Source organism: Hyla sarda, chromosome 3, assembly GCF_029499605.1.
Source record: "Hyla sarda isolate aHylSar1 chromosome 3, aHylSar1.hap1, whole genome shotgun sequence".
In the NCBI taxonomy this organism is placed as follows: domain Eukaryota; kingdom Metazoa; phylum Chordata; class Amphibia; order Anura; family Hylidae; genus Hyla; species Hyla sarda.
This window is the reverse complement of record NC_079191.1, coordinates 194,876,738-194,891,730: the sequence shown is the minus strand read 5'-3', so window position 1 is coordinate 194,891,730 and position 14,993 is coordinate 194,876,738. Positions and strand designations below refer to the sequence as shown.

The window sequence follows — 14,993 nt, the reverse complement described above, 5'->3', positions numbered from 1 at the left end:
GAAGGGCGGAGCTACCCGCCGTAGTATCCGAGAGGCGGCGCACGCACAGTGCAGTCGGCGACTGTGCAAAGAATAGCCAGTGAAAAAGGAACAGCCAGGCTGCACGGAGGTAAGTCGGCAGGACTCCTGTGGAGGGAGCCGCCGCAAAATGTGGCGGTTTGCCCTCCACAGGACCAAGCATGTAAAAAACACAGCCCCCCCCCCCAGGGGACCTGAGGAACCCCAATATGAGACCCCCCCAATAAAGGGCAGAGTCCCATAACAAGAGGGAGATTGAGGATGACCCCCACCAGAGACCCCCATAGGAGATGCAGCCGAAGCTGCGTGAAGGGAGAGAGGGTTAACCCCTCGCTACCCGGACCCACAACCCGCCCCAGTAACAGGGACCCACAGGAATGTCCGGGGGGAGGGAGAGGGGGGGGGGGAGAGGGGGTTCGGGGGGCTTGCGAAGGGGGGTGAAATATACTCACCTCAACCGCCACATACTAACCCTTGAAGTCTTCGACCAGCTGGTGCCTCCTGCCTTTTGCTGACATGGCGAACAGGGGCGAATGAGGGGACCTGGACCCAAGGTGCAACTCTAGGCGCTGGCCGTTGGCGGGAAGTGGTTAACGGTGCATTGGAATCTTCGTCAATGTCCGTGTCCCTTAGCCGCGCATGGGGGAACAGGTAGCGCCATGCTCCTGAACCCCCACCTGAAAAAGGGAAACAAAAAAGAGTAAAGAACCTGACTAAACAGCCCTTACTAGAAAATGATAAAAAGACCAGGTCTGGAGCTCCAGACCTGTGTGTCTCCCTCCTAAGTGACACTAGCTAAAGCTGTTTGCCTCACTGCAGGTGGGCGGGTATATCCTGCCAGGGAGGAGCCGACTTTTCTTTTTTCTAGCGTCAGCGCCTCCTAGTGGCAAGAGCATATACCCATCAGTTAGGTGTCCCCCAATGAAGAGCGACCGAGAAAAAGCAAATTTCATTTTTTTAACACTGACTTTGTAACAATTCCTGCCAAAAAACTACTATATTAAAATACTCACTGTACCTCACTGTAGCGAATACCTTGAGGGGTCTAGTTTTTAAAATGGGGTCATATTGGGGGGTTCCTATGTTCTACCACCTTCACATTTCTGCAAACCTGAAAGTGTAAGTTTCATAAACTATTTGGTCAGTAAGTATAAATATATGCAACTTATTAGTGTTAAAAACGCAAAAAAACTTAAATTACTTTTACTATGCACATGAAGGACAACTTGTGACAAAAAAACTATGTCAGAATTATGATTGGCAAAACGTTACCAGAGTTATTCTCTAATAAAGTCATACATCCCCGATTTGAAAAAACAAGCCTGGTCTTTAAGGGGCGTACCAACCTAATTGTCTTGGTCCTAAAGAGGTTATCCACCATAAGGTGATTTTAGTACGTACCTGGCTGACTGTAATGGACATGCTTAGGAAGGATCTGCGCTTGTCTTGGGGCTAAATGGCTATGTGATGAGATTACCATAACACTGTGGCTAGCTTTTGTGAACTGGTATTTCCTATTTCAGTTTTCTTTTCTTTTTTTTTACTACAAATCCCACAATTCCATTTTCCTCCCTCCCACACATCAGCCACCTCAGACCATGGAAACATAAATGAGCAACATCCATCAAAAGACCTGTGGTTTTCAATCAGGGTGCCTACAGCTGTTGCATTAGTTGCAGATTGATCTCTCTCCCACCAAGCGATCCCTCCACCCATTGAAGCAGACAGGCTCCCTGTTATCAGCTGACTAGTGAGTCAGGTCTCGGCAGCATTGCAACCTGGGAAAAAATCTGAGACAACAGTCATTTTGTATGCTATTAAAAACAAATATTGGGGTGAAAATCACAAAAGAATTGTGAGAAAACCGTCACACACAAGTACAGACACTATATTATGAACTACACAAACTTTACAGCCCCTGTAGCATAGTCAAATAAAAAAAAATCTGGAATACCCCTTAAAAGCTCGGAAAAAAATTTAGGAGTATTTTGGGAATTTAATCTGAGTTAGTTTAGAAAATATGGTTTGATGACAGGTACTCTTTAGGCTAAGTTTCCACTTGTTTTTTTTCTGGCAGTTTTTGGAATACTGCCACTGCAGTTTTTGAGCCAAAGTCAGAAGTGTATCCATAAGGAAGGCGAAGTGTAAGTCCTTCCTTTATATGTCCTATTCCTTTTGAATACATTTCTGGCTTTGGCTAAAAAAACTGCAGTGGCAGTATTCCAAAAACTGCCAGAAAAAAAAACAAGTGGAAACTTAGCCTTAAAATGTAAATATTCACACACCTGTTGTGGTTGGTATTTGAAAACTGGGTTCAGTGTTATCCAAAACTGGTAGACAGAATTGGGTGCTTGCAGATCCAAGCATAGGATCCTTGTCACTAAGCATGTTCTTCAAGGAGTCTTCAATGACATGTTGGCTTGTGGCAAATTCGTCACAGCCTTCACTTTCTAGGTTATCGCCTAGAAATATGGCATCGTCCAAATGTTCACTAGGGATTAAATGGTTGAATGTGTCAACTATATCCATGAAGAACTCTGTATATTTCAGTCCTGTGAAAAAAAGATCAAATATTATTCAAATGCACCAATGTATCTAACACTTTTCAAATACATTTAGGGGGAGATTTGGCAAAAACCTGTCCAAATGAAACGTTGCTGAGTTGCCCATAGCAACCAATCAGATCGCTTCTTTCAATTTTGAAAAGGTCCCTGAAAAATGAAAGACGCAATCTGATTGGTTGCTATGGGAAACTTTTTCTCTGAACAGGTTTTGATAACTTTCCCTCTTAGTGCGGGTAATCCTACTGGCAGTTTCCCTTTCAGACAACTAGTCATTGGTCTAAACCAGTTGTCTAAAACTATGGCCCTCTTGATGTTGCTAAACTTCAACTCCCAGCATGCCCAGACAGCCATTGGTATGCCCAGACAGCCATTGGCTGTAGCCAACAGCTGTCCAGGCATGCTGGGAGTTGAAGTTTTTGCAACATCTGGAGGGCCATAGTTTGAGACCACTGGTCTAAACAGTCAAAAAATTACGACAGATTTATAAAATATCATGCACCACGTTATCACTGTGTAAGAACTGGACAGCTGTTGTAAATCTGGTCTGTTGACAAGAGTCTTCAAAATTACTAGACCTGTTATATATTAACCCCTTAACGACCACGGACGTAAATGTAGGTCCTGGTGCGGAGGTACATAGCGCACCAGTACGTACATTTACATCCTATGTATGACCGCAAGCAAATCCCCTCCCCCAATAAAAATGAAAAGTGTCCCTTTTTCCCCATAAAAAATTTTTATAAACATATTTGGTATCGCCGTGTGTGTAAATGTCCGAACTATCAAAAATTATTGTTAATAATCCCGCACCTTGAATGCCGTAAACGTAAAAATATTTTTTTTTTAAAGGCCAAAAATGCAGCTTTTTTCGTCACATTTTATTCTAAAAAAATTAATAAAAAGTAATCTAAAAGTTTTATATATGCAAATGTGGTATCGATAAAAAGTACAGATGACGGCGCAAAAAAGGAGCCTTCATACTGTCCCATATAAGAAAAAATTAAATAGTTATAGGTGGTCAAATTAGGGAGATTTTATATTGCTTATTTTGTACAAAAAAAATTGAGATTTTTTTTAAGCGGTACAAAAATAGAAAAGTAGCTAGCCATGGGTATCATTTTAATCGTATGGACCCACAGAATACAGAAAACATGTCATTTTTACCCTAAAGTGTACAGTCTGAAAACAAAACCCTCCAAAATGTGCAAAATTGTGGATTTAAATTCACTCCCTAAAAAAATTATTCTTTGGTAAAATGAGAGGTTTCATTACAAAGTACAATTGGTCACGCAAAAAACAAGCCCTTATATGGGTCTGCAGATGGAAAAGAGTTATGGATTTTAGAAGGCGAGGAGAAAGAAACGACGAATACGCAAAAATAAAATTGGCCTGGTCCTTAACCCCTAAAGGACCCAGGGTTTTTCCATTTTCATTTTTCCCTCCTCACCTTTAAAAAAAATCAAACAAAATTGCACCTAAAAATCCATATACCGTATATACTCGAGTATAAGCAGTTTTTCAGCACAATTTTTCATGCTGAAAACACCCCCCTCGGCTTATACTCGAGTGAACTCTCCGCCTGTCAATCCCTTCAATAATCAGTGGTCTTCAACCTGCGGACCTCCAGATGTTGCAAAACGACAACTCCCAGCATGCCCGGACAGCCACTGCGCGGGCCTTAGTCATCATCCAGACCCCCCCCCCTTATTTTTTCTAATCGCCTCCCCTCGGTGGGAAGGAAGGGTGAGCTGGTCCGGGCCATATGCTGCAGGGACCATCCGGTGGGGAGGGTAGTCGTTCCGGGCTGTACATTTTCACTGGGAGGCCCTCTTCTCCGCTCGCTCCGGGCCCGTCCCGGACTAGTGACGTTGCCTTGACGACGACGCACAGACACTTTCATGTGCATGAACGTCCCTGTGCGTCGTCGTCAAAGTAACGTCACTAGCCCGGGGCCGGCCCGGAGCGAGCGGAGAAGGGGGCCTCCCAGTGAAAATGTACAGCCCGGAACGACTAACCCTCCACACCAGACAGTCCCTACAGAATAGATGGCTCGGACCAGCTCACCCTTCCTTCCCACCGAGGGGAGGAAGGGGGGGTCTAGATGATGACGAAGGCCCGCACAGTGGTTTTCAACCTGCGGACCTCCAGATGTTTCAAAACTACAACTCCCAGCATGCCCGGACGGCCAATGGCTGTGGTGGTGTAGTTTTGCAACATCTGGAGGTCCGCAGGTTGAAGACCACTGATTAAGGGATTGACAGGCGTGATGGTGAAGGGGGGGGGGGGGTCTGGATGATGACAAAGGCTGCAGTGTTCTTCAACCTGCCGGCCTCCAGAGGTTTCAAAACAACTCCCAGCATGCCGGGAGTTGTAGTTTTGCAACATCTGGAGGTCCGCAGGTTGAAGACCTCTGATGAAGGGATTGACAGGCGGACATCCTGCCAAAGAGGAGTTCTAAACCTAGAGGTCTACTAGATAAGCAGATTGACCACATCTTCACCACATCTTCTGGTGTTAGATAAGAGGCTTATAATTCATCTTGTTACATCTTCAGAAGATTGAAGATTGTGAGTCAAGGGCAATGCCCTTGTTCAGTCATCTTTGTCTACATTGGTGCAGGGAGTCAAGGGGGCCTCCCCATCTCCCACCAAAAGCAGTGCAAGGGAGCGTCATACTAGTAGCAAAAAGGTTTTAAACCTGTTTAGCTTTCTATATAGCATGGCCTAGAGTATTGCAGCTATGCTCCTCTGGAAACTGTCAAGGAAAAGGTATTCAAAGGGCGAAGCATAAAGTCGGGAAAAAAAAAAATAGTGACCAACGCAATTTGGGCCTTATTGCCAGTTTTCTTTCCTCTTTCTTTTTATCCCTTGTCACAGCAATATAAGGGCTTGATTTTTTTTTTTTTGTGGGACAAGTTGTACTTTTAATTGCTCCATTTTGGGGTTCATATACCTTTTTGGGATGGGGAGAATAATAAAAATTTTCCCCACCATTGACTTCAATGGGAAATAAAATATGCAGAAGCAAAAATGCAGCAAAATACAGCATGTGGGAATGTACCCTAAAGTGAAATTTTGTATCTGTCTGTGAATGTGTGTATGTAGATAACTATGTGTACGTTACTGGCCTGAACTCTATGGGACCGCCCACATACCCCAGGGTCAAACCAGGAAGCTACAATGAGCTAGCTACAGGACAGACAAGGTATAGAGGCAGTTGAGAATACCCCTTTAGGGTACATTCACACAAGCGGAACCACAGAGTATTTTTATGCTGCAGATTCACCACTGGTGGCTTTACATGTGCCTGCTCGGAGCAGCAATATGCCACTACGAGCAGACACACTGATGTGCGTATGCGCAGTATACCCGCACATCGCGGAGGCTCTCTGCCTAGCTCATGGAGCAGGGGGAGCGGCCGCGTGTGAGTGTGAGAGTACACTGCGCATGCGTGACAACGTGCACATTGCAGTGTGTCTGCTCGTATTGGTGTATTGCCGCTCCGAGCAGGCAATGTAAAGCCACCATGCAGCGGTCCTTCAGCGGCGGATCTGCAGCATAAACTATGCAGTGGGTCCACTCGTGTGAACATAGGGTACGTTCACACGTACGCAGATTTGATGTGCAGGATTCTCTGCTGCAGATTTCAATGTAAACTAAATGACTGAGCACAGCTTTTAATAGACAGTTACAAATCCTGTGCATCAAATCTGTGCTGGATCCTGTACGTGTGACTGTGACCTAGTTACAGAGGCAGTGTCTTCATACTGTAAAGGACAATTTTTTTTTATTTATAGATTATTGCTACTCAAGGGTCAATCTCAGGGGCTCTATACTATGTGGCTGTATAGATTTTTCTGTTTCAAAGTCATGGGGACAGAAAACTTCTCTCACCAGGTTAGCCTACTCTCTTTCTATTAAAAAGGTACTCCACTGGCCAGCATTTGGAACATTCAGTTCCAAATGCTGTGTGTGTGCGCGCTGCAGAGGCCGGCCACGCCCCCTCAATGCAAGTCTATTTCCCCCCTTTAAAGAGGTACTCCAGCGACAATACATCTTATCCCCTATCCAAAGGAGAGGGGATAAGATGTTTGATCACGGGGGGTTCCGGTCGCTGGAGACCCCCAAAATTCGTCATTCAGCACCCACCTTTGCGAGCTCTCTGAAGCGAAGGAGGCTCAGAGTGTGACAACCACGGGGCCCGAGTATTGTGACGTCCTTCGGCCGTCATGCCCCCTCAAATAGACTTGCATTGAGGGGGCTGGGCATGACATCACACAGGGGCGGAGTCGTGACATCACGATACTACGGACCCGTGGTCGTCACGCTGCACACTCAGAGCCTCCAGCGCTGGGGAGAGCTCGCAAAGGTGGGTGCTGAATGACAGATTGCGGGGGTCCCCAGTGGCAGGACCCCCATGATCACACATCTTCTTCCCTATCCTTTTGAAAGGGGATAAGATGTATTAGGCTGGAGTACTCCTTTAAAAGGGAATTCAATTATGTGCCAAGTAGCTCTAATCCATTCCTCATAAGTGCTAAGGATTTCAACAGTAAGAGAAGACAAGATGACAATATATTCCCTGATAAGATCATTCATATTCCTCATAAATAAAGGAAACTTTTGCTCCAGAACCTTACTGACACTAGAGATGAGCGAACTTAAAGTAAATTCGATTCGTCACGAACTTCTCGGCTCGGCAGTTGATGACTTATCCTGCATAAATTAGTTCAGCTTTCAGCTGCTCCGGTGGGCTGGAAAAGGTGGATACAGTCCTAGGAAAGAGTCTCCTAGGACTGTATCCACCTTTTCCAGCACACGGGAGCACCTAAAAGCTGAACTAATTAATGCAGGATAAGTCATCAACTGCCGAGCCGAGAAGTTTGTAACGAATCGAATTTACTGTAAGTTCGCTCATCTCTAATTGACACAAGAGCTGCACAAGGTTTTAGTGTAGGAACTGCTAAGCTTTTGCTGCCGATAGAGATTTCCTAGGTGTTTTCTTAACCTATAACTACAACAAAAATGTTCCCAAAAGGCATTATAATCCTTATGTTCCCCTCCCCTCATAAAACCTAGCTTTTATTGATAGGCTGCTAAAATATCAGTGAGAAATAAACTAATTAAAATCAAAGCTTGTGTGGTTATAATACCACTAGGAAGATCCTATACTACGGTCAGAAGGATTAGAATAAACAGCACCGAGAGAATATTATTTTTGACTATAAGGCCACTAGCGTGCGTTTCAAATGCCAAATTTGGTGCACCCCCAATATAGGCTAGCACAGTAGCTCACACAGTTCTCCCATCCATATTTCACTAGTCACTAATTCCTCGCAGAGACTTCTAATACAGTATCTTTTATCATAGCCTAATAAAGGCTCTAAGGCTACAGAGCCATAATGGGCTGCCATTGGATATAGTATAAGTATCTGCATGGACCTCCCTTATTGGGTAAAAGCCCTACATTGGTCACTGCACCCTGAAATGTGGAAGTACTTTATTCCGATAGCCTGGTCCTGGTGTTCCTGTATTAGGCAATGTTCACACAGTGTAAAATGTGAGGAACGTCCACACAGAAAACTATCAGGAAACTATCATGAAAGCAGCTCATGAGGGCGGCCATCCTGATGCTGGCAGCTGTACACATAGGACATGTCCCCAAATTATATACATGCATTCTAAAGTATTCCAAGCTTGTGTGTATCACAGTCACAGCCTATTATGAGAAGCAGAGTCAATATTTTGGCCTGTACAGTTTCGCCAGTGTGTCTAAGCCTTTCATCTGTGATACTGTCAGTTGAACGGTGTATATAAGCCAAGAATTTGTAAAGTTGACTATTGGGAAGAAAGCCGTGCTGCTAGTTATCTATTGCCGGCAATAGATGGCTTGCGGTCCCCAGCAATTTATCTTGTACTCTGCCCGTACCCATCTTTCTTGAAATCAGATGTTTCCAATCCCAAAATAGATGGGAACTCCTTTGGATATAGGGAGTCTTGACAAACTCTAGTAACCTCCATCACAGGATGCAAACAAGCCAATGATCACAGCTTGTTTATATGCAGCACTGGCCCACACCAAAGGTACTATAAATGTATTGTTTCATTGTTTACCAATTGTTTACTAAGGTCTAATTTTAGAGACCCACTTATTGGACTATGTTGGATTCATTGGAATAAGTCTATGACCAGCATATTTTTTTTTTTTTTTTTTTATAAAATGGTCCACAGTGTGTATACCAGAGATTTATCAAAACCTGTATAGGGAAAAAGTTGCTGAGTTGCCCATAGCAATCAATCAGATGGATTCTTTCATTTTTCAGAGGCCTTTTAAAAAATGAAAGAAGTGATCTGATTGGTTGCTATGGGCAACTCAGCAACTTTTTCTCTGGACAGCTTTTGATACACCTCCCCGTGGGTGTATTTATTTATTTTTTTTTACTTTATTATTAATGCCTTAGCAATGGCCACTGGCTGATTATCCATTATTAAGTAGGGACTTAGTGTTAGCCGCTAAATAGGCTAACACTAATCCCCCCATTATTATGAAGGTACCCACCACACCAGGGGTACCAGAAAAAGCTGGATACAGTCCAGTAACAAATACCCAACTATCTATTAATTGTCTGGTATTGGGGTGTCAGAGTGATATTATTAGGCTGGAAAATCCTGAAAACTGTGGGCTCTCACCCCCTGGTAATGTCAGGCTGCTGTTGCTTTGTTGTGTCTGGCTGGTTTTGGAAAATAGGGGAAATACTAATTTTTTTTCAAATGGGGTCCCCCTATTTTTCATAACCAGCCAGATACAATAAAGCAACAGCAGCCTGATATTATCAGGGAGGAATTAACAGAATTACCACGGTTTTTGGGCCTTGCCAGCCTATTAAAACCAGCCTGATGCTGCTCCAATACTGAACCATCAATAGCTAGTCAGGTACTCGACCGTACCTGGCTCTTCCCAGTACCTCTGTTGTGTTGGGTACCGGGGTAATAATAATGGGGGGGGTTAGTGTTAGCCTATTTCACGGCTAAAATTAAGCCCTGTCTTAGTAATGAATGCTGTCAATTGGCAAGCTGCCATTGCTAAGGCATTAATAGTAAAGTAACAAAAAAAATACACACACTTTAAAAAATTAACTTTATTGACCATTTTATTTAAAAATAAATAAATAAATAAAAAAATCAGCTGGTCAACGACGTAGTCCACAAAATCCAATGTAGTCCTGTGCATGTGGGAATCTGAAAGAGAAAAAAAAAAAGAAAAGAAAAAAGTTAGTAAATAAAGGGCGCTGTTCCTGGCTGCGCTAGCAGTCACAGCTAGTGCATGTGGTGGTGATCAACAGGCAGGATTTGGACTTGCCAACTTAAACAGTAGCAAGTCCAGGTCCTTTTAGCAGTTTTCTGAAAAGCACATGTTAAGGTTATGTGGGAACACAGTCAAACACTCGCCCTTTCCTGCTGTGTACCTTCTAAAATTGCAGCCTCTACTGACAACCAGTGATCCTCACAGGTTGCACTACAGATGTACAATATATGCCTCCTGCTCAGTCCAAGCTGTACCCGTGCCTCAGCAGCGGCAGAGAGGTATTTCCATCTCCTAAATAGGCCTTTCCGGCCATCTCCAGCAGTGTTTTCAGTCGCTGGAGGTGGTCAGGAAAGCCAAAGCAGGTGAGCTAAACAATTTACAAAAAAATTTTTTTTCAAAGTTCAACATACGGTAAAAGTGACATTCTAACTTTATTTTAATATCCACAAAGAAAATTTGAACTGGCACTACTTAAGCTCCTATCTGGTTGTTCTCAGGAGTACGGTGAACGCTAGTGAGGTCCAGGAGATGCACCGAGTGGAGGTGCAAGGCCTAAAAAGTCCACAAATATGCACTATTTCAAAGAAGAAACGAAAAGGCCAAACATACCAAGTCTTTATAAGGTGCTTTATTCCATCCTTGAACAGTGGGGGACACTACATGCGGGTGCTGTACAGGAGCGACACGTGTTTCGCTCTTAGCCGCACATCGTCTGGCTTGAGCGAAACACGATGGAATAAAGCACCTTATGAAGACTGAAGTGCGGCCTTTTCATTTCTTCTTTAAAATAGTGGCTAACTTTATTTTATGAGTCAGTACGATTCCAATGATATCAAACACGGAAATTCTTCGTTACACTGAGAGAGAGGAAAAAAACAACAAAAATAAAAAAGGTGTTCATTACCATGTTTTGACCCCTATAACTTTTTTATCTTTCCACCTATAGACATGTAGGAGGGCTCATTTTTGCGCCATGAGCTGTGGTTTCTAAAAGTACCACTTAAGTTCTTTTTGATCACTTTTTCAATTTATTCTGGGATGTGAGGTTACAAAAAATCATAAATTTTGGCATTTTTAAAAAAGGTTTCCGTTCATGTGGTTGATTTGCGTTCATGTGGTTGTTATAGGCAATACCAAATACACTTTTCTTTGGAAAATAGGAAAAATGGTGGTGATTTAAAGAGTACCTGTCACCAAACTAAACTTTTAATATATTGTTCCTTATTTAAATTAGAAGACACTTAACTATTTACTTGCTGTTAAAATTCTCAACACTTATATGTTTTTAGTGTGATTGAAAAAACAGTTACTAGGTGGCTCTGTTCTGTTCCCTGTGCAAGTCAAATTAGCCAGGCAGGAGACCAAACTCAGGAAGTGCATGCGGGGCATAGCCAGGCACATCTCTCGCATTCTTCAGTGACGTCCCACCTGCTGGGAAACGCCCACTTTCTTCTGCTGCTTACACAATATGAGCAAGGGGAAAAGTATGATACAGAGCTTTTTAAAGCTCAGAATAAAGGGCAGGAGGGGTGTTAGGAGTAGATAGGAAATACAAACTGAGTTAGTTTAGAAAATATGGTTTGATGACAGATACTCTTTAAATTTGTATTGGGGGTGGCCTGCATGGAGAGCTGAGCAGTCGCACATTGCTGTGCTCCCGTTAGCCCAGCTCTTTTCATCCTGGATTGTTATCCTTTTGGGCTCCAACTCACCCCTTCTGGTGCTCCAGTGGTATAGCAGGGTCTGCAGGTACCTCCAGTGAAGTCCTGGACCGCCAGGAATGAGAAGAGCGGTGCATAGTGCTGGGCAGTATGACCAAAAATGTGCATCACAGTATTATTCAAACTTATGGCGGTTCCACTGTATTTGACGGTATTGTTTTTCCCACTCATTTCCTCCTTACCACCATACACCACCCCCACCCCCCCCCCCCCCACCCCGAATGAATTGTGTGCTGGGGACCCAATCATATATGAATGAGTTGTTAGCCGCGGGCGCAGGACGGAGAACGGAAGCCGTCACCTCCCCCTGCAAGCGCTCAAAGCCAATGGGCCACAGGCGCTACAGAACTTCTGATCAGCGCCGCGGCTCACAGGAGGAAAAGGAGGTCAGCGCCTACGGATAACATGATTGGTCCCCCGATGGGGACAGTGCTGCGGCCGATAGTTCCTTCATTCAATTGGGGGGGGGGGGGGATGAAAAGCAGGACAGCACCCGCGGGTCATACAAGGTTAGTTCCCCAGTGCACTGCGGCTGATAATTTATTCATTCGAGGGGGGGAGGGGCCCAATGGGTATTGTGGTATAGGGAAAAATTCATATCCTAGAGGGAAAAAAAAAACACACCGGTATTTGGTATGAACTGGTATATCGCCCAGCACTAGCGGCGCGCCGGGGCTGGGGATCCCTGCAGGAATGCCGGACAGCAGTGAACAGCTGAGGAGAGTTTCAGCAGAGGAGACTGCGGTGCGGCTGACAGCTGAAAGGAACGATGTGGAGGCCCAAATAGTGGGGAGAGGGCCGCCATTGATTATCCTTCGTGGGCGGAGCCACCAGTTACCTGAGCAACTACCGCGCACGGGAAGAGAGGAGAGAGTGTGTGTGTGTGTGTGTGTGTGTGTATGTGTGGCCTCTGACTGTGGACAGCTGCTGCTGCTAGGAGTGAAGGTGGGAGAAGTTAACCCCTGGTGTGCTTTGCTGAGTCTGGGAAGCACTATTCCCGCTTCATCTGTGGGAGTTTTGTGACTAGAGGTGAGGTAGTGGAACCCCCCTGCTATAGTGATTCTGCAGTCTGTGAGGGTGTGAGCTGCCCTCTGCATGGTACTGGGAGGCTGATCGCTGATCCAGCTGGGTCCTTCTATATTCTCCTGCTAGTGCCCTGTTATACTGGACTTTGTGAATCTATTGCATCTACCGGGTGTCTACCGTGCAACTACTGTGAAACTGCTGGGCATCTACTGAGATTCTACCATGCAGCTACCATGCATATACCATTTCCTGACCATATTACCTGGGGTTGTTACTCCTCTTATTGCCTGGTCCCTATCCTATTAAAGGGCTGCAGTGTTGTCTTGCTGGACTTTGTGGTGCTATTGCTGTTGGTGGCCATGGAAGGTCCGAGAAGCCAGTATAAGAAAAACAAACATGCCGCTGAGGCAGCCAGACAGTCCACAGAGGATGAGGTCTCCTCTGATTAGGGTCCTTCGCCTGTCGGTGACCATGCTAGACGTGACTCCTGTGCTCCTACTACTTTGGTCTCTAAGGTTTCTGCAAACGCTGCTAGAACTCTCAGCCAATTTACGAGGCCCTCGGGGGTGGCGGAGGGCTTGTCTCCTGCTCCCTCTCCACCTATGTTCCCCGGCTCTCCTGGTTCAGAAAGATGCTGCTCCCCCAATCACTCTGCATGTTCTGCCGATTCGGTGGATCAGAAGTTTACACAAATTTTAGCAGTGTTCACATCCTGCCAAACTATGATGGTTTCCAAGATGGATGAACTCCGTCAAGACTTTGTGATACTCCATCACGAGGCTCAAAAGCTCTGTGAACGCACTGGCGAGGTTGAGCGGAGGGTCTCAACCATTGGGGAAACTTTACTTCCTTTCCCGGAGCAACTGACATCCATGCAGTGACAAATTAAGTCTGTACTTGACAGGGCGGACAACATGGAGAATAGACTAAGGTGCAACAATATTCGCCTGGTGGGCTTGCCAGAAAAAGCGGAAGGTTCAGACCCAGTGGCCTTTCCGATACCTTCTCACCATACTTTACAATGGAGAGGTCGCATCGGGTCCCGGCTCGGGGGCCCCTCCTAGACCATACCTGGCGAAGCTTCTACATTATAGAATGTGCACCTTAAAGGAGAAGTACGCTTTAATGATAACAGGGTGGCGTTTTATCTGGATTTCTCTGTGGAACTGCGTTACCAGAAGAACACATTCACCCAAGTCCATAGCGGCCTCCATTCCAAGGGCTACAGCTATGCCATGCAGTTCTCGGCCTGTCTTTGTGTGGTGGATGGGATGAACACCCGTTTCTTCACGTCCCCGACTGAGGCTTTGCAGTGGGTTGACGCGATCCTGCTGCGGCCACTCCGGACTGACCAGTTATAAAGATCCTTGGTCTTGCCTTAATGTGTAAGTTAGCAAGAGTAGGGGGTTAGGATGACCCTTTTAGTTCCCCTGCTTGAGTACTGACCATGGACTTCTTCTTTAGATTACGGCCTTCATAATGGGTCCTTTAGTGAGTTGGCCCTGGTTTTAAGTTAAATGGGGTTGGGTAGGTGGTAGGGTGTGAGACTGTTTAGGTCACTAGGACTTTTGCTACCTCCGCTAGATTAGTGTTTCAGGGTGTAGGTCTACACAAGTTTTTATTATAAAATATGCATTTGTTTTTGTGTTTGTGTTTCTGTTTGTCTGGCTTGTCCTTTGTGTAGTCTGTGGTATGCGAGGTGTGTGTTCCCGGAGTCCTTCGGGTGGTGGTGCTGTTTCCCAGGTGCACCTTTAGCTCCATGTCATTTCATTTGGTGGGGGGGGGGGGGGGGGTGGGTTCTGTCAGGTTGCATTTATACTGCCGATGGTGTTTTCAGGTATGGGAAATGGGGTCCCTTAAAATCATGAGATGGAATGTTCAAATGGGCTCTATGTCTAGACTTTGTTAAGAAGCAGTCCCCACAGCTGATTTGCTTACAAGAAACCCACTTTACTGGTCAGAAATTACTTGCCCTGAAGAGGGGATAGCACTCCACTTATTCCTCCTCTGCGAGTGAAGTCTCTATTTTGGTAACTAAATCCCTTCCCCTGGTCATTGATCAGGTGGCTTGTGATCATTTTGATAGGTTTGTGATTGTACAGTGTTCCCTACACTCCAATTGTTTTCTGTTGGTGTCTGTGTATGTTCCCCCTCCGTTCCACGTTGAGGTCTTAGAAAGTATCACGTCCAAACTGTTAACATTTCCTTCCCTGCCTGTTTTTCGTATAGGTGACTTTAATGCAGTTCTAGATCCGGGAGTCGATCGCACTTGTGTAGCAGACTCTGGCTCCCCTAGTCCCTTACTGAGGTTTGGCGCTGGAAGCGGCCTTCTGACCGGTTATTCTCCTATTACTCGGCA

At 45.2% G+C, this 14,993-nt stretch overlaps 1 protein-coding gene across 4 annotated transcripts in view; it reads right to left on the bottom strand.

Annotated features, from left to right (window-relative positions):
- Positions 1-14,993, bottom strand: part of PHF3 (PHD finger protein 3) — a 147,246-nt gene that overhangs the window by 108,213 nt on the left and 24,040 nt on the right. For 2 of the 4 annotated variants that reach the window (XM_056565807.1, XM_056565809.1), the window contains exons 1-2: positions 8,511-8,653; positions 2,304-2,570 (exon numbers count right to left, since the gene is read on the bottom strand). In XM_056565807.1, coding sequence (XP_056421782.1) covers positions 2,304-2,570; positions 8,511-8,514 — 271 coding nt within the window. In that variant the 5' untranslated portion in view covers positions 8,515-8,653. Of the gene's footprint in view, positions 1-1,036; positions 1,130-2,303; positions 2,571-8,510; positions 8,654-14,993 lie in introns of those variants that run through there. The other 2 variants (XM_056565810.1, XM_056565808.1) reach the window with 2 other exon arrangements.